The sequence below is a fragment of the Meles meles genome, chromosome 6, assembly GCF_922984935.1.
Source record: "Meles meles chromosome 6, mMelMel3.1 paternal haplotype, whole genome shotgun sequence".
Classification (NCBI taxonomy): Eukaryota; Metazoa; Chordata; class Mammalia; order Carnivora; family Mustelidae; genus Meles; species Meles meles.
Genome location: NC_060071.1, coordinates 136,238,819 through 136,260,643, shown reverse-complemented (window position 1 = coordinate 136,260,643; position 21,825 = coordinate 136,238,819). Strand labels below are relative to the sequence as shown.

At 47.6% G+C, this 21,825-nt stretch overlaps 1 protein-coding gene across 1 annotated transcript; it reads left to right on the top strand.

Moving 5' to 3' along the window:
• Nucleotides 1-1,127: 1,127 nt before the first annotated feature.
• DLST (dihydrolipoamide S-succinyltransferase) lies at nt 1,128-20,698 on the top strand. Its single transcript, XM_046008097.1, has 15 exons — nt 1,128-1,256; nt 1,827-1,860; nt 4,729-4,777; nt 7,625-7,680; nt 7,813-7,887; nt 8,142-8,197; nt 8,712-8,823; nt 10,710-10,865; nt 11,328-11,404; nt 12,268-12,365; nt 15,592-15,722; nt 17,060-17,133; nt 17,428-17,511; nt 17,881-18,048; nt 19,191-20,698. Exons 1-15 carry the CDS (start codon nt 1,194-1,196, stop codon nt 19,323-19,325), a joined length of 1,368 nt encoding a protein of 455 aa, XP_045864053.1. The 5' UTR covers nt 1,128-1,193; the 3' UTR covers nt 19,326-20,698.
• The last annotated feature ends 1,127 nt before the right edge of the window (nt 20,699-21,825 follow it).

Sequence of the window (21,825 nt, the reverse complement as noted above, 5' to 3'; positions counted from 1 at the left end):
CCAGGACCCCAAGATCATGACTGGAGCTGAAGGCAGACGCTTAACCATCTGAGCCAGCCAGGTGCCCCCATTCATTCAGTCACTCTTAATTCCACCAAAGCTTATAGAAAACCTTTCCCATTAGGAAGGTGAGCTATAGGGACACCTGGCTGGCTCAGCTGGTAGAGTATGCAACTCCTGATCTTGGGGTCATGAGTTCCAGCCCCAGCTTGGGCACAGAGATTACTTAAAAATAAAATCTTAAAAAAAAAAAAAAAGGTAAAAAGGAAGGTGAGTTCAGGAGCCTGGGCATTCAAGGGGAGGGAAAACTAAAAAAGAGGGAGGGGAAGCTATGTGCTTCAACTTTGAAGATACCAGGCAGAATGATTACACACCCTACCTATGCCAATCTCTCTTCTAAGTACTGTAAATACAGCCATGAACAAGACAGACAAGGTTCCTAAGTTAGCCGTTTATATTCTAGGGATAGAGTGACTCATAAACGGCCTTCAAAATGCACGGGATGTATGGGAAACAATTAGCTTGGCTGGAGAGAGTGTGAGTAGGACTAGGGAAGATCAGATGTCCTTTCACAAGTAAGGCTACAGGATCGTCCGGTAAAAGGGCAATGGAAACCCATCAGAGCTTCCTTTAGGCTGTTTCTTTATTCTGGAGTTAGAGAGGCAGGGAAGTGACTTTTGTTTTGTTTTGTTTTGTTTTATGTAATTGTGGAACCTGAGGCTCAGGGAAGCAATGTCACCTGCCCCAGGCCGCCCACGTGTAAGATCAAGCAGGCATGTCTGCCAAGGTCCGAGTTCAAAGCCCGTGCCAGCCTTCCTCACTTTTAGGGTAGGCGCGGTGTCCCGGGGTCTCAGAAAGAGACGGGCGCCAAGCTCAGGGCCAGCTCTGCGGAAAGGTGTTGGGGTGCGTGGAATCCTGCGGTGGCCTGGTCTCCGGACGCTCGTAGTCGTAGTGAGCGCAGCGGGCTCCGACAGCGCCCCACAGCTGGGGCTCTCCCGCGCAGACCCACATGCAGAGGCGCGGTCCGCTTAGCGCCGCCTGTCTGTTCTCTCCCCCTCTCCCTACCCCCGGCGTCAGTGGTTCGCTCCGAACACCCCTTCCCGCGCGGCGGGTGCTGCGGCCCGCCCTGCTTCCGGTTGGTGCCGGGGCCCTATATCCGGTGTCCGCCCGCCCTCGGCTCCGTCGCCGCCGCGATGCTGTCCCGGTCTCGCTGCGTGTCCCGGGCGTTCAGCCGCTCGCTCTCTGCCTTCCAGAAGGTATTGTCCGGTGGGGCCGGGGCACCGGCGGATGAGAAACTCTCCGGCGGGCAGAGGGGCAGCCTGGGGAGCAGGAGGGCGGCGCGCCGGTCAAGCCGGGCACCAAGGGCACCGGGACGCGGAGGCCGCGGGCTGAGGTCCCCGGTGCTGCCGTTGCTCTTGGGGTCGTCTTGCAGAGCCCAGCGGCCCCCGCCTTGCCGAGGCAGCCGGTGCCCAGTCCCCTGCTGGGCCCCACCCTCCGCGCCCGGGCGGAGGAGCCGCCCAGAGCCGCGCCCGTCCGGACTGGAGACTCCGAGTTTGGGAGGCGGCGCCGCGGAGTCCCCCGGCGGGATCGGGGCCCGCCCCCATTCTCCCGTTAGTGGACGTCAGCCCCGAGGGAAGTTGAGGTAGTTTGGCAGGCAGGCCCAGGGTGCCGACTGGGACTGAGAGCCCTGGCTGTTGTATTTGCCTTTTGGAGTCACGAGATTCACCTGTCACTAGCACCTCGGCCGCTTTGAGTCTCTTCTTAAAAAGCTGTTTCTTCCCTCCTTTCATCATGGGTGACGTCGATAATGTCTTCTTTCTCAACAGGGGAACTGCCCTCTAGGGAGACGTTCCCTGCCTGGTAAGTTGTGCCCTTGCCGTCACCAACATGCTCTCCTCCTGGGCAGAGCAGTATTTGAAACCGGGTGCCTTCGTTTCTCCACACGATGTGGAGCGAAACAAAGTGCTATTTAGTAACAGCTGTCACTTACTCATTTGGCACATAGTTACCGAGTTTCTACTGCCTGTCAGGCACTGTGCTAGGCGCCCACGAGGGATACAGCAGTTAACAATTCTTACTTTCCTGGAGCTTAAGGTCTAGCGGGAATTTGTAACTTGCTAAGCAAATGAGGGATCATGAATTTTGATTAAGTGCTGAGAAGGAAACAAATGAAGGTGGACAGAAGGGCCCTCTTTCGTAGGGGACGTGAAAGCTGCAACCCAGAGGTTGTGACAGAGGCGAGTTCAGTGAAGAGCAGGAAAAGGAAAGGGAGTAGCATATACAGAGTCCCTGAAGAAGGGAAGAGCTTGACGGTGTTTTGAAACTGGAAAAAAGGTGATTTAGCTAGAAAATTTTGGTTAAAAGAAGAAATGGCATGAGATAGAAGATGGCATAGAGACTATTGGAAGGAATTTAGGTTTTATCCCAATTTTTTATATGCCTGACATAAATATTCGTTGGATGACTCGATCCTAATGTGAGCTTCCTGTGGGCCAAGTATGGCTCTGAGTGCTATCTGTGCATTTTGCAGTTACTCATCAAGAAACAACAAGAGAGGTGCTTACAGACCTGTACCCCTGAAACAAATAATGCATTAAATGTTTAAAGGAAAAAAAAGGTATTCTCTGTTTTACAAACGCATGCCCCAAGGCTAAGAAAGAGTAAGTTCCTTGACCAAGGTCACTCAGCCACCTATTGGTCAAGCCAGCTCTACCTGACTCCTCAACCTAAGCTCTTAGCTCTCCATGTTGTCATTTACTCATGTGCTCAACAGATCATTTGGGTTCTTCCTACGTGCCAGGCACTATGCTGGGTGACAGGGATACAGTTGGTCTCTACCCTCCAGGATCATAAGGGCTAGCTGGAGAGATAGCACATAAACATTTATGCACACATAAGGCCGCAGTTACACTGTGGTGACTGTGAGCGAGGAGTGCAGGGTGTAATGAAAGGGTGGGATGTAGCCCAACTTGGGAGGGTCGAGAGTGTGCTGAGAATGTCAGTAAAGGCCTGCCTGAAAAAGCAATATTTAAGCCAAGTCTTTAAGAATACATAGCAGTTGGCCAAGAGAACAATATTCCAGGCAAAGGGAATTGCTTGTGCAAAGGTTGTCAGGAAGGAAGGGACTTGACCTGTCATAGAAATGGAAAGGAAGTCTGTCTGGCTGGAAAGATAGGGAGGGCTGAACAGTACAGGAATGTGTAAAGTTCTTGGACTTTATTCTAAGAGGCATGAGAACATGGGCACCTAGCAGAGCGTAAGCTCGTAGTGGATCTGAATAATAAATATTCTTTTAAACTAGGAATCCTAAAAGTAAACATTTTCTCCATCTATAGACCGGCAGGACAATGGGAAGAACCTTGTACTTGGGGTTTGCATTGTGGCTCAGGGCTTCACCTTGGGCTAGTCCCCTAAACCTCCAGAGGCCCTACTTATGTAAAAAGTGGGAATAATAGCAGATGGTCGTTCTACTTTAGGGAGTTGTGAGACGTGAAAATCAAAATGAGGTCATTATGTGAAAGCTTTTTATAAACCCTAAAGCAGCTATACAAATGAGACTTGCCGTAGGATGAACTCTAAATCGGACTCAGGGTTCCAAATCTCAGGATGGGCTGCTGGCTGTTCTAGCTCAAAGATATGCTCTGCTTGGGATTTATACTGCAGAGGCACGGACTGCTGGACATGGAAGTGATTTCCTTGACTCTGAAACCCTGGGGGTTTGGGGGAGGAGGAGACAAAAGGGGGAACTGTTTCTCCTCTCGTTTCCTGAGCCCATGGTTTATTTAGAAAGAGTTGTTAATCTGGGGCACCTGGGTGGCTCAGTAGGTTAAAGCCTCTGCCTTCGGCTCAGGTCATGATCTCAGGGTCCTGGGATCGAGCCCCGCATTGGGCTCTCTGCTCAGCAGGGAGCCTGCTTCTTCCCTCTCTCTGCCTGCCTCTCTGCCTACTTGTGATATCTCTCTCTATCAAATAAATAAAATATTAAAAAAAAAAGAGCTGTTAATCTGAAAAAAAAGAAGACCCCTGAAAGAATGTTTCAGGTGAGGTGGCAGCCTAGTTAGTTGTGATTAGTTGTCAGTGGGGGGAATGTCGTTATCTGTCATAAAGACATTTGGTGGGGCAGAAAGGGGCTCCCACCTTGCTGAGTTTGACCAGAGTGGAAAACCTCAGAGCTCACGGGAGTGCAATAAACTGAAAGGAGGGACAGTGATTTGCTCATTGGGGGGGCAGACTGGAGACCCTGGGCTGAGAGTAGCCCCATCTTTGCTACTAAGGTGTATGCAGTGAGACTTCCAGCTCAGTGCATTTTAAGTAACCAGGGAAACAGCAACCCAGACTAGACTTGCCCGCTGCTTCTCAGATTAGGCTGTGTGTAGTCACAGGATAAGCAATGATAGGTCTTTCTCTAGCTTCAATTCTATTTGAACACTCGGGGGAGTAGGGAGGTTTTATTATGAAAACATGTAGGGATAATGACAGGTTATGAATTTTAAGGTAAGCCCTTAGAATTTCCCACCCTTTTTTTCTAAACACATACCCACTCTCAATCCCACATACCTGTTGCTCTCTGCCATTAAGAAACAGGACTCTGTGTGATAAGGATTATATTGTTGCCTACATTTGATCTTGCTTTATGTCAGAGTTAGGGGGTGAACAGATTTTTTTTCCCATTCCCAGCAGGTATCCTGTATAAGAGTTGTTGGTTACAAGTTGTTTTGTTTCTTGCAGGGGTCTCCTTATGTCAGGGACCAGGTTACCCTGACAGCAGGAAGATTGTGTAAGTATCACGGGGGAGCACAGATGTGTGGCCACCGGGTATTTAAGACACCAGTTCTAAATTTGACCACCTGCTTTCTTCACTGGCTTCCAGGCCTAGATAATCAAGGTGCTTATGTTGAGTCTGTAGGCCTAACCTTGATGTTGATTTATGACATGTGATGTACCTTGAGCTTCAGCTTCATGTCAGGTGGAGTGTGCTTCTCCTCGGGTGTTCAGATTGCAATGAAAGTGAAGTTGGAACTCTCTCTTTATGGGAATAGATATAGAAGGTTGCTCTTAAGTATTCTGGTTGGGTACAGGTGCAGCTGAAGGGCCGGAGGTTAACATTTACTGTGGAGATTTAGAGCATCCTCTTGGTAGCATAGTTATTCATTTTTAGAAACAGTAAAAGCAAAAGACAGAGTCAGTTGAGTCCTGGGACTTTAACTACGTCAGAGGGAATGCTATTATTGCGTAACAGGGTTTGGAGAAAGGCCACCTGTGTGTGTTTCAGATTAACTTCTGCTCATGAGTGTTGCTTAATGCTGCTTTGCATTCCAAGTATTTGGAAGGATTCCAAGGGTGGCGGTAAAAGGATGCTTTCTAGTTATCTGTTAAACAGCCGTCAAGCTGGGTTCTGCAGGGGGGATCCCTTAAAATGAAGGGCCACCAGTTCTTTCACTGTGCATCATGATGGGATTTACCTTTCGATTAAGAAAATGATGCACTCAGTACTAGAAACATGAATTTCTGAGTTAGGTTTTGGAGGGCAGTTAGCATTCATGAGTCTTGAACTGTGTGTATTTTTTGATCCAGCAATTCCATTTCTAAGAATCGTTACAGAAGAACTCCTGGTATACCCAGATTTCTCTCAAAATGGCCAAATACAGCAGGATTGGTTAAGCTATGTCATGTTAACATGTCCACACGATGATAAGTGAGGAAACATGGGTTCTAAAATAATTCTGTTTTTTACTATACAGTATAATCATGGGTTTTTTGCCGTTTCAAAATATTCTACAAGTGAACATCTAATACTTTTGTAACTTAAAGATTATTTAGAGCAGGGCGCCTGGGTGGCTCAGTGGATTGAAGCCTCTGCCTTCAGCTCAGGTCATGATCTTGGGGTCCTGGGATCGAGCCCTGCATCGGGCTCTCTGCTCAGCATGGAGCCTGCTTCCTCCTCTCTCTGCCTGCTTCTCTGCCCACTTGGGATCTCTGTCTGTGAAATCAATAAATAAAATCTATTTAAAAAGTGTTTAAAAAATTATTTAGAGCAATTTATAAAATGTGCTACTCATCTGCAACTTAAAGGAAAATTGGAACAACTACAAATTTTGATGCAATAAACACAACAAATAAGTGTTTAAAAGTAAATTACTCTTTTTTAAGGATTTTTATCAGAGAGAGCACAAGCAGGGTGAGGGGCAGGAGTATGAGGGACGAGCAAACTCCCCACTGAGCACAGAGCCTGAGACGGGGCTGGATCCCAGGATCCTGAGATCATGACCTGAGTCAAAGTCAGACGCTTAACCTACTGAGCCACCGAGGTGCCCCAGTAAATTATTTGTTTAAAAAAGAATACCCCACTAAACTTTGTGGGGTGAGATCACCCTAATCTAATAAAGTACCCACTTTATTTTTAAAAAGTCTTTATTAGAAAACATTTTGGTTTTTTATGATTCAAAAGTAAAACAAGACTTTACCCTTGTCTTGCAGTGCCCCCCAAGTTCCTCTTCTTAGGGTCAGCCAGAGCTCCAGGTTCTTGAGCATCCTCACAGAGGAGTCTCTGCAATTGCAAATTACCCATGAGTTCTTGTCCGTGAACACTTAACACATGGTCATAAACTTTATGCAGATCACCTTGTGTTCTGTACTTCAAAAAAAAAAAAAAGCGTATTTTTCCCTTGATTTTTTAAATAGATCTTATAGTTATTTTGACATTACCAAAGTAAAAATATCAAGTGACAACTTAGTATTACAAAGGTGCTTGTTATAGAATAGTCAGAATCCTCAAGTGTAGAAGGTGAAAGTCCCCATTGGTCCAGATCACTCTCCCAAAATGCGTATGTATGTAACAGATAACCATAGGTGCTGTAGATATCTACATCTCCCACTCTCCAGAGTTAACCACTGTTAATGGTTTGTGTATACAAAGTAGTATCATTCTCTAGTTTACATTATTTGAAGTTAGTGTCCTATCAGAAAATGCCTTGGTCTTTTGAAGTTCCTCTTGAATGAGTCCAGAATGGACCAGTGATTGTCTCCTAGCCAGAGAACCAACTAGGAGATGGAGTTTTTTGGGGTGCTTCTGCCCTCTCCCAACCCCTGGGCCATAATATCTTTTTTTAATTCTCAGTTAACTGTCTCCTCTTGCTGCCTTATCTGATCTCAGTTTGTAATCCTGCAGACAGAAACCTCATTGTTTGTGGCACAATGGCAGGTACTGCGAGGGCACCCAGTTTATTGTCCTTGGATTTGGTCTAGGAAAAAACTTAATTGGGAAACTAATTCCTTAGTGGGTGTGCAAAGGATGCTTTTCCTTTTCTTCACTGAACCAAATGAAAGTCTGTATTTTGTGGGAGCTGACATTTCACGGAGCACAGGGTTCTGGACTCAACCCAAGGCGTTTACTACGTAGGGTACCCGTGTCGTCCAGGCTCTGCTGTAGACCCGCTGAGTCAGTCTATGGGGATGGGGACTGAACATGAATGCTTTAAAAAGTCCCTCCAGGTGACACTCATGGGCACCTCTGGCTGAGAATCACTGATTTAAAGAGAAAGTGGTCTATGTGAGTGGTTCTAGACTAGATTGCCAGTGGTTCACCTGCTAAAGGAGTTTACTTTTTTTATGTTTTTTTCTGTAGTATTAACAACAGTAGTGTCTTCAGTGTTCGCTTCTTCAGAACTACAGCTGTGTGCAGTAAGTACCTGCCTTCAGTTTCCTGCCTTCCTGGGATTGGTGTTTTAATGGCAAGAGCAACAACTGACAAGAGTTTAGTTAAAAAGGAAAAATATAGACTACATGTGATTTCCTCTTTTGCTTTTTTCCCAGAGGATGATGTGATTACAGTCAAAACTCCAGCATTTGCAGAATCTGTCACAGAGGGAGACGTCAGGTGGGAGAAAGGTAAGATTTCAGGGCCTACTTCTTAAGTTGAAATTTTCGATGAAGTAGTCATCACTGACCTCCCCCTCTCCCTGACCCAATAAATTGGGTTCCTCCCTTTTCTACATGAAATGTAATTTTTCCTGGCCCTGTAGGAAAGGGGTCTTATAACAACTATCTAAAGGGATTTTGTAGCTACTAGGGTCCCCTGTGCCACCGCGCACCTACCCCCCCCCCCCCCGCCCGCCCTTAACAGGTAGCCTTTGTCTTTTCAGCTGTTGGAGACACTGTTGCAGAAGATGAAGTGGTTTGTGAGATTGAAACTGACAAGGTAGGCTTGTCCTATATTACTGTAATTTTCCATGGTCTCCCTTTGGTTTTTTAACCTAATTTTTAAAAAGGGGACTTAACTGTTAAAGATAATTTTTAACTTGCTCTAACCTCAGTTGTAAAAGTGTTGGATAGCTCATTAAAAAGAAAAAGCTTTAAAATTTTAATTTTAGATTGTTCTTAGTATATGTATTATGTACTTCAGTAGCATTAATTTTGTAGCGTGTGTTTGCGTGTGTGCGTACGTGTGTGTGAACTGTTTCGGTTGGGTTTTTGTGTCTCACTGGGAAACACATTATCTGAACATTGCTTTTAAGGTTTCTGAGGAAGGAGAAAGGGTGAATCTTCACAATAGCGTTGACTCTTCATTGCTCTGAGATCGTGGCCTTGGTGTTTCTATAAGCAGAGTCTAGTGTATCTGTTGTGACTGTTGTGACTCATATTTGAGATTCTAGACAATTTTCTAATGCTGAGTAAAAATTTGGACTCTTCCTCCCTCGGTCCTTGTTTTCCAGACATCTGTGCAGGTTCCGTCACCAGCAAATGGCGTGATCGAAGCTCTTTTGGTACCTGATGGGGGAAAAGTAGAAGGAGGCACTCCTCTTTTCACACTCAGGAAAACTGGCGGTAAAGAAGTTCTCCTGGTTGTCAAGGTCTCCAGTGTTCCCCCTTGGAATTGGGGCTGAGCATAATGTACTAATTCCTTGATACCTCCAAGGCTGTTCGGCATTCCAGCTGCTGTTAGTTGAGGGACTAAGGTGATATTTATGTAGTGGGTACTTTTAAGCGCTAAGTTGTAAAAGAAGATGGTATTTAAAAAACAAAACCTCATAGTAACTTATTTCCGCATGTATTTCTTATGCTGGACCTTTTCTTAAAAGTATAATAGAGTGAAGATTTTAAAATTAGTAATTTTTTTTTTTCTTTCTTCCCTCCCCTCCTCAGCCGTGGCATCAGAATCAGATGGGAGCTCTAAAAATAACATGCAGGGCACCCGGGTGGCTCCATTGTTAGGTGACCAACTCTTGATTTCCACTCAGGTCCTGATTCCAAGGTCCTGAGATCAAGCCCTGCCCTGGGCATGGAGCCTGTTTAAGACTCTCTTTGCACCCCACCACCCCCCCTCCCCTGCCAACCCCCCACACGTGCATCTCTCTCTCAAACTAAAAAAGAAAAAACCACAAAACCCTACAAATGCCTAGACCCCATGGCCCAAGGATTCTGACATATTAAATCTGGGGTTATCATCCTGGTTATCTATTAAAGTTGTTTCATTTTGTTTTGTTTTTTAAAATGCTCTCTAGGTGATACTGATACACAGGGCTGAGAGCCACTATTCTTGTTTTTTAATATTTTATTTGTTCATTTGAGAGAGAGAGTACAGTCAGGGGAAAGGGCAGAGGGAAAGGGAGAAGCAGGCTGTCCGCTGAGCAGGGAGCCCCACATGGGGCTTCATCCCAGGACCTGGCAGATGCTCAACTGACTGAGCCCCCCAGGCACCCTAAGAGCTACTATTCTTAAAGGAGAAGAAGTAATATTTCATGGTGTCTATTCTGGAGAATTCAATGTTTTTGTGTTTGTTTGTTTCACATCTATTCTCATGACATTTCTAAGGGAGGTTGCTCTTTCTCTTTGGAAGAAGTGAGAAATAAGGAAATGAATTTGTATGGCACCTTACAGTCATTATGAGAGATTAGGAAAGAAAATAACTGTTTTTCTGATTCTTAGTTAAATGCTATAACTACTAAAGTCTGGTTTTTTTTTTTCCTTTATCAAAATAGTTGAGAGAGAGAGAGTAGATTGCATCCTTGAGATTAATCAGGGTAAGACCAGAAGCCCAGAATGGAAATAGTGTATAGTAGGCGGCTAGGGAATAAGATCAATTCTTTCATCTTCTGTTCATTCCTTAAAAAGAATGTTCCTGTAATTTAAATATGAAACCAGGTATGTACAGATGGATAAAATAAAAACATCTAATTTAAAGTTGTGGTTTATGAGCATTATGCTAGATGAAATGCTTTGAACTCTTAAGTCTGAGTGAGCCTTTGATTATTTAAACTTTTATTTTTTCATAGTTAAGAGCATTCTTCCATACGTGATGTTAAAATGGAAGACAAGACTGTCTGTACTCACATTACTAGAAATGTGTTGCTTTCATGTATGTGTATCAACATCTTCAGTTGCCTGGGTTTTGCGTGGAAGTTTACATTGCCACGGGCTTAGTAGGTGCTTTGAAAGTACTTGCTAGATTTGATCACCAGTCGGTGCTTGTGACTCAGGAAGGCAGCTGAATGGAGTCAGTTATATAATGTAGGACCTCTAGAAGACCCGGGAAGTGCAAGGATAGCGCCTTCTATCGTTGTGTGCATTTCATAGTGCCTTGTATATAGCCAGTTAGCATTTGTCAGGTGATTGGAGATCGAGCTTTTGCTGCTAACCTTGCTAATTATCTGTGATTTGGTAGCTTTTTGTTCCAGACAGTGCCAATGGCCTCTGTTTTTCTTCTTTTCCAGCTGCTCCTGCGAAGGCCAAGCCAGCCGAAGCTCCTGCTGCCGCAGCCCCGAAAGCAGAGCCTCCAGCGTCGGCAGCTCCTCCTCCCCCTGCAGCATCCATACCCACTCAGATGCCACCAATGCCCTCGCCCTCACAGCCTCTAGCTAGCAAACCCGGTATGCTTCCACCTCCCGCGTGTCTCCGTGTGGGAGAAGAACATCTCCTCCAGGGCCATGTTCCCTCACTGGGCGGAATCGGAGACTAATCACGGCTCCGAACAAGCTCCACTGGCTGCTTTGTAGAAGGAACTCTAGACTGTATATCTGAACCCAGCTTTCTGTTTACAGCTCTGTGACTTAGTCTAGTACGTTACTTCTCGGCAGATTGTTCATTTGTGAAGTGGGAATGGTACTAGTACACGTCACGATATCTTAAGGATTAAGTGACAGTTCAGTCTGAAAACACTGGCACTTAGTAAATGTTTCTCTGATTTCCTTTTTTCTTTTCTTTTTTTTTTTTTTTGTGTGTGTGCAATAAAACAATGGTTTTATTGAAGCACGGGGGTGGGACCTGTGGGCTGAGAGAGCTGCCGTGTGTCTGATTTTGCTGATGGAGCTGTACCTTCTCTTCATTTTCAGTGTCTGCGGTGAAACCCACTGCTGCCCCTCCAGTAGCTGAGCCAGGAGCTGGCAAGGGTCTGCGTTCAGAACATCGGGTAGGCCTCTGGGGACCACTTCCAGGAAGAGACAGAGGGGACAGTGTTGAGATTAGTGGAGTGTGGAATTGTGGTGTCTCCCTTTGAATTGCTGGCAGCTCATGGCAACCGAGTTTAGGAAGTGGCTTGTTCATAGTCCTCTACTTGTCATATGAGAAGCCTAGAACCTGAAGTCTTCAGAACACCTGTCCAGTGGCTTTTCCCATGGTGCTATGCTCCCACTGGTCTGCCTTGGCTGAATGAGCTGTCCGCAGGGGGTGGGGGGAGTTAGTAGTGTGCCCCTCCCTCGCACAGTAACACACACTGCGGTGAAGTGGTCTTACTGAGCCCTGTTCCTATCCTCCCGGGACACTTCACTGAGAGCTCCGTGGTAGCAGTAGCTGGTAGGGGCACCTGTAAAACCTCAAGGAAGTATATGGTCAAGAGTGTGGGTTCCTCTGCCTAAGAAGACCTCCTAAAAATACTACAGTCTCAAAGTTTGTTGCTGGTGAGTTTCCATTGCACAGGTAGCTGTTCTCATGCAAGTCTTTATCACCAGAAATCTGTAGTGCTTCTTGAGCTGACTAGCCCTACACCACACTATTCCTTTTCATAAATTGATTCTGATTTTTAAATCAAACCATTTCCTGAATTTCCATTCTTGGTCAGACTTGGGCACCTCTGAGCGAGTAGTTTTCGTCTGGCTTTCCTTGTCCTTGCTCAGAGGCGCCAAGGCCACCACAGGAAAAAGAGCCTGGAGCTCTTGTTGTACTTAGATATCCTAGTCCTTGACACATTGGTCCTTGCAAGCTGAGTGCCCCCTTGGACTGATTGGGGGGCTTGATCTGGAGATCCCGGACCATCGATCCTCATCCTGCTTCCAGGAGAAAATGAACAGGATGCGGCAGCGCATCGCTCAGCGTCTGAAGGAGGCCCAGAACACGTGTGCCATGCTGACGACTTTCAATGAGATCGACATGAGGTGAGAGCTCTGCGCCTCTTACTCCCCGCGCCTTTTTTCTTGAACACTTGAACTTGCCCCAGTCCCTACCTAGTTCTGATTCCAAAACTAACAGCAAGAAGAGGTACTTCTTTGCACTGCTTGTGACCCATTGGGTTCATTCTCTAATTGCCTGCCTCTGTGACTTAAAAACTTAGCTGTTTATACCTGAATCTTGTGATGTCTGATAAATGAGGCTGGTAATGGTGGTAAACTCTGATGACTAGTGTCGAGTTGCCAAGTAGATATGGCGCAACGGGGCCTACCCTTGGGATGGAGAACCCCATGACCTCAAACTCAGAGCCAGAGCCCAGTACCCTGCTGCTTTCTCACAGCAACTACTCCTGATTTGTGTTCCTTGGCCACTCAGATTTGGGGGGTGGATAAGCAGCAGCTTGTTGTAGCTTTCGCCTTTCACAGCTGTGATAATGAAATGGAAAGCAAGTTGTGTTTTTCAGTAAGAACCTCAGGGTGGATAACCAAAGGGGCAAATTTAGTATACCCGTTTCTAGGGTGAGCTGACCGTCGACTCACCCGTTTTATTCAAGGTTTGATGTGTACAAGTGCCGGCACCGTGGGGGAGAGAATGTAGTTAAGTTTGGCTCGCGTGTTTGAGCGCGTACTGTATACAGGATGCTATACTCTCTTTGAGGGGCGTGCAGAGATAAGTGAAAAGAACATCACCCTTCTAGAGCTCACCATCTGGTTGGATACACACAGAGTAAGGGGCATTTGGGTGGTTCATTCGGTTGAGTGACTCTTGATTTTGGCTGAGGTCAGGATCTCAGGGATCGGCCTGTGTCGGGCTCGGCGGGGAGTCTGCTTGGGATTCTTTCTCTCCCTCTCCAGCTCCCCTCGCACTCTCTCTCTCTAAAATAAATCTTTTAAAAAACAGATGAAGTAAAATCTAGAAAAAAGTTTCAGAAGGGTACCAAGTATGAAGTGGGGAAAATGAGATCATTTGTTTTTGAGATGGAGAGCAGAAGTGGGGAGGGGACGTTTCCACTGTGCTTCGTGGAGGAAAGAGATTTTTAGTAGACCTTAAGATGGACTAGCATTCTGACACAGGTGGCAATGTGGGGAAGGGTCATTCCAGATGATGTTCATAATATGGAGCTGACCCAGGAAAGGACACATCTGGGAGCTATCTGCTGCGAGGAGTATGTGGGAAAGAACGGGAGTAAAGTTGGATCCATACTTCGGAATGTTTTGAATGCCAGTGATAAGGGTTTCTTTCTAATTTGGGAGGTAAATCATGAAGTCTTCAGGTCATCCCTTTGCTGCTTTTTCTCAGTGTTTAGTCTGCTCACCTACTTCTCATTAGGGAAATTGGTTTTCTTTTGGAAGGGATCGGGAAAGCCTAGAGAAGGGAGTGGTTTACGGACAGTGTGCTGTGGCATTGTTCACAGAGTAGGGCTCTGCGGCCTGGCTCACTGGCCGTCATCCACGCTGTTGTGAAGCTTCCTAAAAAGGCTGGATGTCCCGCAAGCTAAAGGTTTCTGTCCTTGCCGTCTGTAGGGCGTAGGGAAGGACCTTGGCTAATGAATCACAAAGGCCGCAGCTTATGTTTCAGTGCATTAGGTCCAAATTGTACACAAATTGAATTGGGCTTTGAAATTCTACCTAATTCCTTAAGACAAAACATGTAAATATTTGTGGCCTTGGAAGATGCAGTTGGCCCAACAGCTTTGATCGCAAGGTAAGTGCAGTAGCTGGATCTCGTTTCAGCAGCTAATCGAGGTGTCACTTAACGGTGGCCTGGGGTCTCACTGCAGTCGGTAATGTGGTTTACATCGAGTGCCCTTGGGTCTTGTGCTGCTGAGCTACCCATAAGGGGCCTTCCTGAGCCCTCCTCCTCTGCCCTGTTGTCCCAGGCCTTGCCTCCAAGGACAGAGCTCTGAAATAGAAACGACTTAATGACTGGACAATAGCATTTGGGCAGGTTTGAGAGCAGAGATGTTTATCGCGTCTCTTTCCCTCTTCTGCGGCTCTTGTGTCGTGGGAACCAGTAATGTCTTTAGGGTGGTAATCCTAGCACTAAATAAGGTTAGACTCAGGAAAACAAACATTTAAACCTAATCAGTGTGCCCCCCCCTCCCCGAAAACTTCCTTTTTCAAAGACAAACAGTCTGAGGGGGAGTTAAAGTTATATCATCTTCTCTTTCATGCTAATGTCGAATTAGGCCATTATGGGGAGAAAGGGAAAACAGAGCGTTTGGGCCTGAGATAAAGTTAAATTCAATTTCCATCACAGAATGGTATTCCGATAAATACTGAGGTTTCTGCAGCAAAATGATGGGAAAGCCATTTCCCACTAACTGCAGTACGTATGTGGCACATCTGTGGAAGACCAGTCCTAAATGAACAAAGGCTGTTGACATTGCAGAGGCTTCCCAGAAGGCCCAGCTGTTTGTACTTTAAAAGCTCAGGTCCACACACATCCACTTCCTAAATACCAAGGGACCCACATCCAGTAAACTGATACCAAGGGCAAGGGCTGTGTCTTTATTATCTTGATGCCGGGTCTTGGCGGTTAGGTGTGGCGGGTGTTAGCACCTGTTTGAAGGAGCAAGCATGGAATTGCTGACTCTGCGGAAATAGGAGGGAGTCTGATGACTTTGCCATGGGCCTAAAAGAACGCCGGTTCCGCATATGGTCTGTACCTGACCACATGGAGCCTGAAACACCTGTGGAGTTTTGTCAGGTTTTTGTTTTCATTAGGAAATAGGAAGAATGTCACAAGGAGGTCCTGATCAAGTCTGGTGGGTTTTTTGGACAGTTCTAACAAGAAATAAAAGGAATATTGTTTATCTTGTAGACTTTGTTTATACTGAAAATAATATTTCCTCAGAGTAGAGAGCGCATGATTTTAGGGAAGCTGGAAATCACTTTCTTGTCCAGGCCAGGGTGTTAGTGTGCTGTGTGAGCGCTCGTTCACATTCCCTGTCACTGAGTTCTGTGACTTCGGAACAGGAGGGGCTCAGCCTACCCTGAAGACTGACTGGACCCAATTCCTTTGATTCCAGGTTTTGTAAAGAAGCGAGGTTATGGTATTGACCTCTCCTGGACTATTTCAAAACTTGAACTTAGGTAGATGGTCCAGGGTAAGGGAAAAATGCTTACCCAATTGTGTACATGGAGTCAGAAACTGGTATGAAGGGCAAAATAAAGGCTTTGTGGTCACTTGTTTTGTAATGTGTTTTTATAGTAACATCCAGGAGATGAGGGCTCGGCACAAAGATGCTTTTCTGAAGAAACATAACCTCAAACTAGGCTTCATGTCGGCATTCGTGAAGGCCTCAGCCTTTGCCTTGCAGGAGCAGCCTGTGGTCAACGCAGGTGAGTTTGTGGTGGCCGGACTCGAAGAGGTCCTGGGAGGTGTGTGCTCCCACACACACAGAGACCAAGGCTTTATTTCATACCCGTGAAAACATGAGTGTTTTTGTGTCTTTGTTCAGGTATTTCTTGATTCACCTTCCTGAAATGGTGCCATGATTATTTTTCCCCCACTAGCTGGACAGAAGAGTTTCTCGTCCAGTTCCTAACTGGGCAGCTGCTCCGCCGGCAAGCACTCCTGTGCCAGCCCAGCTCTCAGGGCTTCTCCTGTTCTGTCTAGCACCTGCCTTCCCATGGGCCCCGGGATCTTGGGACCTGACTTCCCCATTTGGCATAGGCCCCAGGGTGACCTTTGATTTCTGGTCGATGGACCTCAGGGGGAGACCTTGGGCTTGGCCCTCTTTCATGGACTTGGTGCTCGTTTTCCTTACTTTTTGCTCACCTACGTCATTGAAATGTTGACCTTACAAGCCATTCTCTTTCCTATTGAGACACTTCTCTGTTCCCAGGAGGGTTGGAGAGGGGACAGTGGCACTTTTGCAATCCCGAGCAGTGTCAGGATCCCTAAAGATCTATAAATAGAAGCCCTAGTCCCTTTCATTGAGTGGTGCGCTCTAGGTAGGTAGAGGGCTGTCTTTGCTTTGCCCAAATGTGTACCTCTTTGTTTCTTCCGTTTTTCTCATGCTTCCTGACTGGCTCTCCATCCCTTTCTTCTGCCTGCCTGTACATGTAGGCATTTTTGAGTTATTTTGGCCTCTTTCTCACTAATATGCTTTACCTCATGGGTTATCTAACAATACAAGAGTCTTTCTGTGGACAAGATTGCCGAGCTTGTATTTTCTCCTGAGCGCCAGTCCTAGACTTTCTGCTGCTGGTTTGCTGGCTTACACTACCCTGCTTCCTCCGGAGTCTCCGAGAACGAGACTTCCCTCACCTCTTGTGGAGAGTAGGCCGCAGAATGGGCAGCACTACCCCTCCTCCCTTTGCTAATCCGCCTTCTTGGGAGCACTTTTCAAACCTAGCCATTCTTTGTTAAGGAAGGTTCTGGGCCAGCTAGTTAAAGGGAACCCTGTGCATACCTGTCCTGTGTGAGGTGGTGTCCTGAGCCTTTCTGTGAGAAGTGGGTCCTCCTGTGCTCGGCCTCCATCAGGGTCCTTGGGAGATGCTGGGATTGGTTGGCCCGGGAGTAAGAGGAGCGCGCCACAGGTGATGCGGCGCTTTTCCTGCTGGCCGCTCAGCCCACACTCTACCAGGCATGGGGGAGTTTCACTCTGCTGATGCAAGTATTTCCGCATTCGCCCAGGCTTGCGGCATTACATGTAACGTGTTTTCTCTCACAGTGATTGACGACACAACCAAAGAGGTGGTGTATAGGGATTACATTGACATCAGTGTCGCGGTGGCCACCCCACGGGTACGTTGGGGAAGGAGGTGGGGAGCTCTGGTCTTAGACTCTCCCTTTGCTTGAAAAAGCAGACCCCTGGGGAGAGAGCATTTCTGTAATCCTGTGTTTTTCAGAAGGGGGTGTTAATAAAGAGTAACCTGCTTTTGGCCCACCTCTCTCAATGTCAAACCTAAATATTTTAGACTCTGTTAATCACATTGTCATTAAGATACTCAGTGGGGTGGGGAGAGCATCCGCTGGAATCAAGGGAGTTATAAAGGGTTCTGTTCATCTGAACTGAAAATAGCTGCTCACTCTCATCAGGGTCTGGTGGTTCCTGTCATCAGGAACGTGGAATCTATGAATTACGCAGATATCGAGCGAACCATCAGTGAGCTGGGAGAGAAGGTAAAGTGGAAAGCAGTGTGTGTGTCAGCTGCCTGCAGGTCAGGGAGCAGGGCGGGGCGGCCGGGGAAAGCTGGGTTCACCAGGGGTCAGTGCTCAGGGAACCAGAGCCTCACTGTGCTGGGTAAGGTGTGCAGAACCTGAGACTGGCAGTCACCCCCAGGAGCCAAAGTCTAACTGTCTGGCAGTGCTCAGTCACGGAAGACCTTATCAGAGAAGGCCTGCTGGGGAAAGCAAAGGTCCTCAAGGTGTCGTACCTGTCCTTGGGTGGAGGCCTGGCCACAGGTGTCTCAGACAGAAGCCTTCTGGGCTTCTATAAGTGAAGAAAGCTGGGTTTTACTTATATTTCAGTGATTCAATCTTCATTCTTAGGCCCGAAAGAATGAACTTGCCATTGAAGACATGGATGGTGGTACTTTCACCATTAGCAATGGAGGTGTTTTCGGCTCGCTCTTTGGAACACCCATCATCAACCCCCCTCAGTCGGCCATCCTGGGCATGCACGCCATCTTTGATAGGCCAGTGGCTGTGGGAGGCAAGGTAGGAACCATCACTGCGAATGTCCTAGCAGCTAGATGAGGAGGAGAGGGAAATCTAACTAATAATTATGACGATCCACTGTAATTTCAGGCATAAGTTCCATCTCGTAGTTTCTACTTAATAGCTAAGGCACTGATCTTCAAATTGTGATGTGTGGTTCAGCATCATTTGGGAACTTCTTAGAAAGACAAACTCTTGGATCCTTTCCCAGACCTGATGAAGCAGAAGCTGCAGTTGATTCTGATACAAGTTAAAGTGGGAGACCATGGAGTTGAGGGGACTTGCTCCTTCTTCAGGAGAGGTCCTCAAGCTCCATTCTTGAGGTGCTTTTGGGAGTAGGGACACAGTTGGAAACATGGTCCTTGCCCCTGGGAAACAGGACAGCAGTGAAGATCTCTGAGCTCCTAGGTTGTATGAAGGTTTAGGTATTCCCTTGGGAGTTTGGACAATGAAGTCTTAAGCTGGCCCTAGGAGATATGTTGATAGGAAATTATTTTCTTGGACTCCTGTGTTTAGAACCTTTTTGGGTCACTAGGGCTTGTGAATCCAAAAATCCTAGGTCTTCTTTGAAAATGCTCACATACCTAACTTTGCATACTATTTCAGAGAATTTGAGGATCTCTGGTTACTTTTTAAAATTCTAACCCTCAAGAAGAAACTTCAGTCTGCAGAATTGAAGGGAAAACTTTTCCTTTAGACAGCAGATGAATGACAGGGCAGAGAATGTTTGTTTCTTTTAAGATTTGAGAGAGCATGCACACGAGATGTGCCCGAGTGGGGGGTGGGGGGTTCACCGAATGTGGAGGCTGATTCTCTGGAGCTTGATTCTAGGACCCTGAGAGCACGACCTGAGCCGAAATTAGGAGTTGGACGCTTAACCGACTCGGCAGCCAGGTGCCCAGGAATGTTTTTAAAAGGCATTTGTGAAGAGACTTATTTTCTTGGTTAAGTTTTCTTGAGTGGGAGAGCTTTGCACTAAGGGTAAGCCTTGGTCTTTGAAAATAGGAAGGCTCCAGAAGCAACATCAATAGGAAAAGCTCTGAAATGGGAAACTTCTTCTATGGGCTATGCTTTCTCATCTCTCCACTTCCAGTGGGGCTTCCTCTGCTGCAGACAGACCTGTCGACTCCTCCTCTCCACAGGTGGAGGTGCGGCCCATGATGTACGTGGCACTGACCTACGATCATCGGCTGATTGACGGCAGAGAGGCGGTAACTTTTCTTCGCAAAATCAAAGCAGCGGTAGAGGATCCCAGAGTCCTCCTACTGGACCTTTAGGAGGAAGCCACGTACCCTACGCACCAACGATGCAGGAACTGAGCACCAGTCTTCTCCCTGTCCCCTCATGGGTCCCAGGCTAGCCTGGTGCCAGGCACATGTTGTTGGCCTCCAGCAGGAAACCAGGGCACTACGTAACCAGCAGCCACAGGTCTTTTCTTGGTATTCTGCCAGGCTCTCCCCTCTCTGCACCCTTCTCTTACATTCGAGTATCTTCTTGAGGCTCGAGGGAGGGAGAGCCTTAGTGGATGCTCATTAATATTCCTGCCTTTCTCCCATTCGTCTTTCGCAGAGATGAGTTTGCTTCTCCCCTGGGCCAGTATTCTATAGGGAAACCACTGGGGACCATGTGATCAAGTTTGTATCTTAAAAGTCTGTTCTCCAGAGCCGCCTCAGAGGGTGCGGTGTCTCCCGAGCTCACAGCAGCCTCTGGCCTGGCTGTGCACGTTCTCACGTGATCCCACCTGTGTGGAGGTATCGGCCATAGACCAAGAGGTGTTGCTTGCTGCTTAAATGACACGTTCATTCTCTGCTGCCATGGACTTCAGGATGCCTCTTCTACCTCGTCCAGGAAGCACAGGCCAGGGGATCTGGGGAGGAGGGGGGTAGGTAGTCTGGGGGAGGGGGCCAGAGTCCCCTCCCTGAGGTGGCATGTTGTAGACAAGACAGGAGTGGAGCCCACCCTCTCCGTCAGGGCTCCGTTTCGGCACAGAAACACACAGCCGTGGTTGTCCCCTTTCTGGGCTGCTTGGAACCATTCTAGCACATTGCTGTCAGCAGATTCTAGCACGTCATGGCAGGGGGACAGGGCATGGTCACAGGGGCTGGCACCTGGTGAGATTGGGGTAAGGGGGCTTCCTGTGGACTGGCTCAGATTGATTTGAGCTTTTTCTTGCCATTGGCATCAGCACTTGGACTGAAGGGGCAGTTCTGTTTCTCTGTGCATCGTGGCCCTTGCGGGAGCGGGGTCTCGGGGAGGACGGACTGTGGTGGAAACCAGCCCCAAGATGCTACCACACAGCGGGGAGAACGGGCAGTGTCGCTCAAGGTAGGGCTGCCCCTTGGGTCTGGACACAATCATTGGAATTGCTTGGAGCAAGTTTAAATACACACATCTTGTCCTGAAAGCTGCTGGGCTTCATTGCTTCGTATCCAGCTGTACCCAGGCCTGAGGCTGCTGCCCCCGACACCAGGAGCCACTGACTTAGTGCCGTGCCCATTTGGATCTTGAGGGTGGGGTGGGGGGAAGGGTCGGGAGCCGATACTGAGTGCCTGCAGCATCTACTCTGTCTTCACTATTCAGAACTTGTACCTAAAATATTTAAAGAAATTGATTTTAAATGCAAATTAAAGGGCAAGTATTCTCAAAAGGTTCCTGCTTCTGTGTTCCTTTTAGTTCTCATGGTGCACAGCCCCAGCACTGTGACTGTCCCGAGCCTTGGAAGCCACAGCATGTCCCCGGGGTTAGTCCATGATGCCAGGCTTCTGGTTACTACTGTGCTAATCTGACAGCAGGCGGAACCCTAGCCGTCCGTGTGCCAGGAACGTGCCTGGCTTCCTTCCGGTGAGCCCCTCCGACCCGACAGGCCACACTCTTGGAGAGACTTCACAGTGGCTTCGCAAAGGGGTGAACCAGACGTCAAAGACAAGCATTTTTGTGGGGGCTCGCAGCATTTCTGGGATGGATTGAGGAGGTGGGCGCAACGGAGACAATTCTGCATTTTGGACTTGATTGCCACATATACAAGGGTGCTCACGGTCAGTGAGCACAGATGACAGTAGGTCACCTCCTGGGAGCAGTGGTCTGGGAGTGTAAGCAGTCAGGGTTGGGAGCTAACCTAGACGGACTCCGGGGACAGACATGGCGTCTGAGCTTAAGCAACGTCCCCGCCTGCTGGGCCTGCAGTGATGCCATGTCTAGGTGGGCTGTCATGGGAATGAAGTGGCCTCAGAGGACAGAACCAGAGTTAATAGGCTGGAGGGGGGGGCGCGGAAATGGGTTCAACAAAAGGCAGAACTTCAGTATTAATCTGTCCTGGGCTTGGTGCTAGACACTTTCTCTTGTAAACTTACAGAGGAGGTATTAACCCCATTTTGAAAAAAGGAGGTAGACTGTAAGCCTCATAAGGGCTGGGACACCCGTATTCTGAATTCAGGGCCCAGCAAGGTATCAGGTGTGCAAGTGTGTGTTGCACGGATGAGGCCCAGAAGTTCAGAAGCAGCTCCCACTTCATGCGGCCGTGGTTGGAAGCAGTCCGGTCTAATAGTATAGCAAAAGAGCAGACTTAACAGGCTCCCCCAGCTCTGACCAGCCCTACCCTTAATGTCTTTAATGGGAGCCACCACCCATCTTTGGGCTCACTGTGAGGAGGATTAGACTACTGTCCTGTCTCGCCTCCCCCCAGGTACCATGCCCCCCCTTCTAAGACTTCTCTATTTCCCACAGATTCCAGGGCCCCCTGTGTGCCATCCCTTCCTGTCAGCTCAGAGCTTCTGTGCG

What these genes read in the sequence shown, in the direction of transcription:
- DLST (XM_046008097.1), top strand. Translation starts at nt 1,194, where the DNA reads ATGCTGTCCCGGTCTCGCTGCGTGTCCCGGGCGTTCAGCCGCTCGCTC. An exon ending in CCTGACAGCAGGAAGATTGT is followed by an intron (nt 4,778 to 7,624) that starts GTAAGTATCACG and finishes TTTTTTCTGTAG; the next exon opens with TATTAACAACAGTAGTGTCT. An exon ending in CACACTCAGGAAAACTGGCG is followed by an intron (nt 8,824 to 10,709) that starts GTAAAGAAGTTC and finishes CTTCTTTTCCAG; the next exon opens with CTGCTCCTGCGAAGGCCAAG.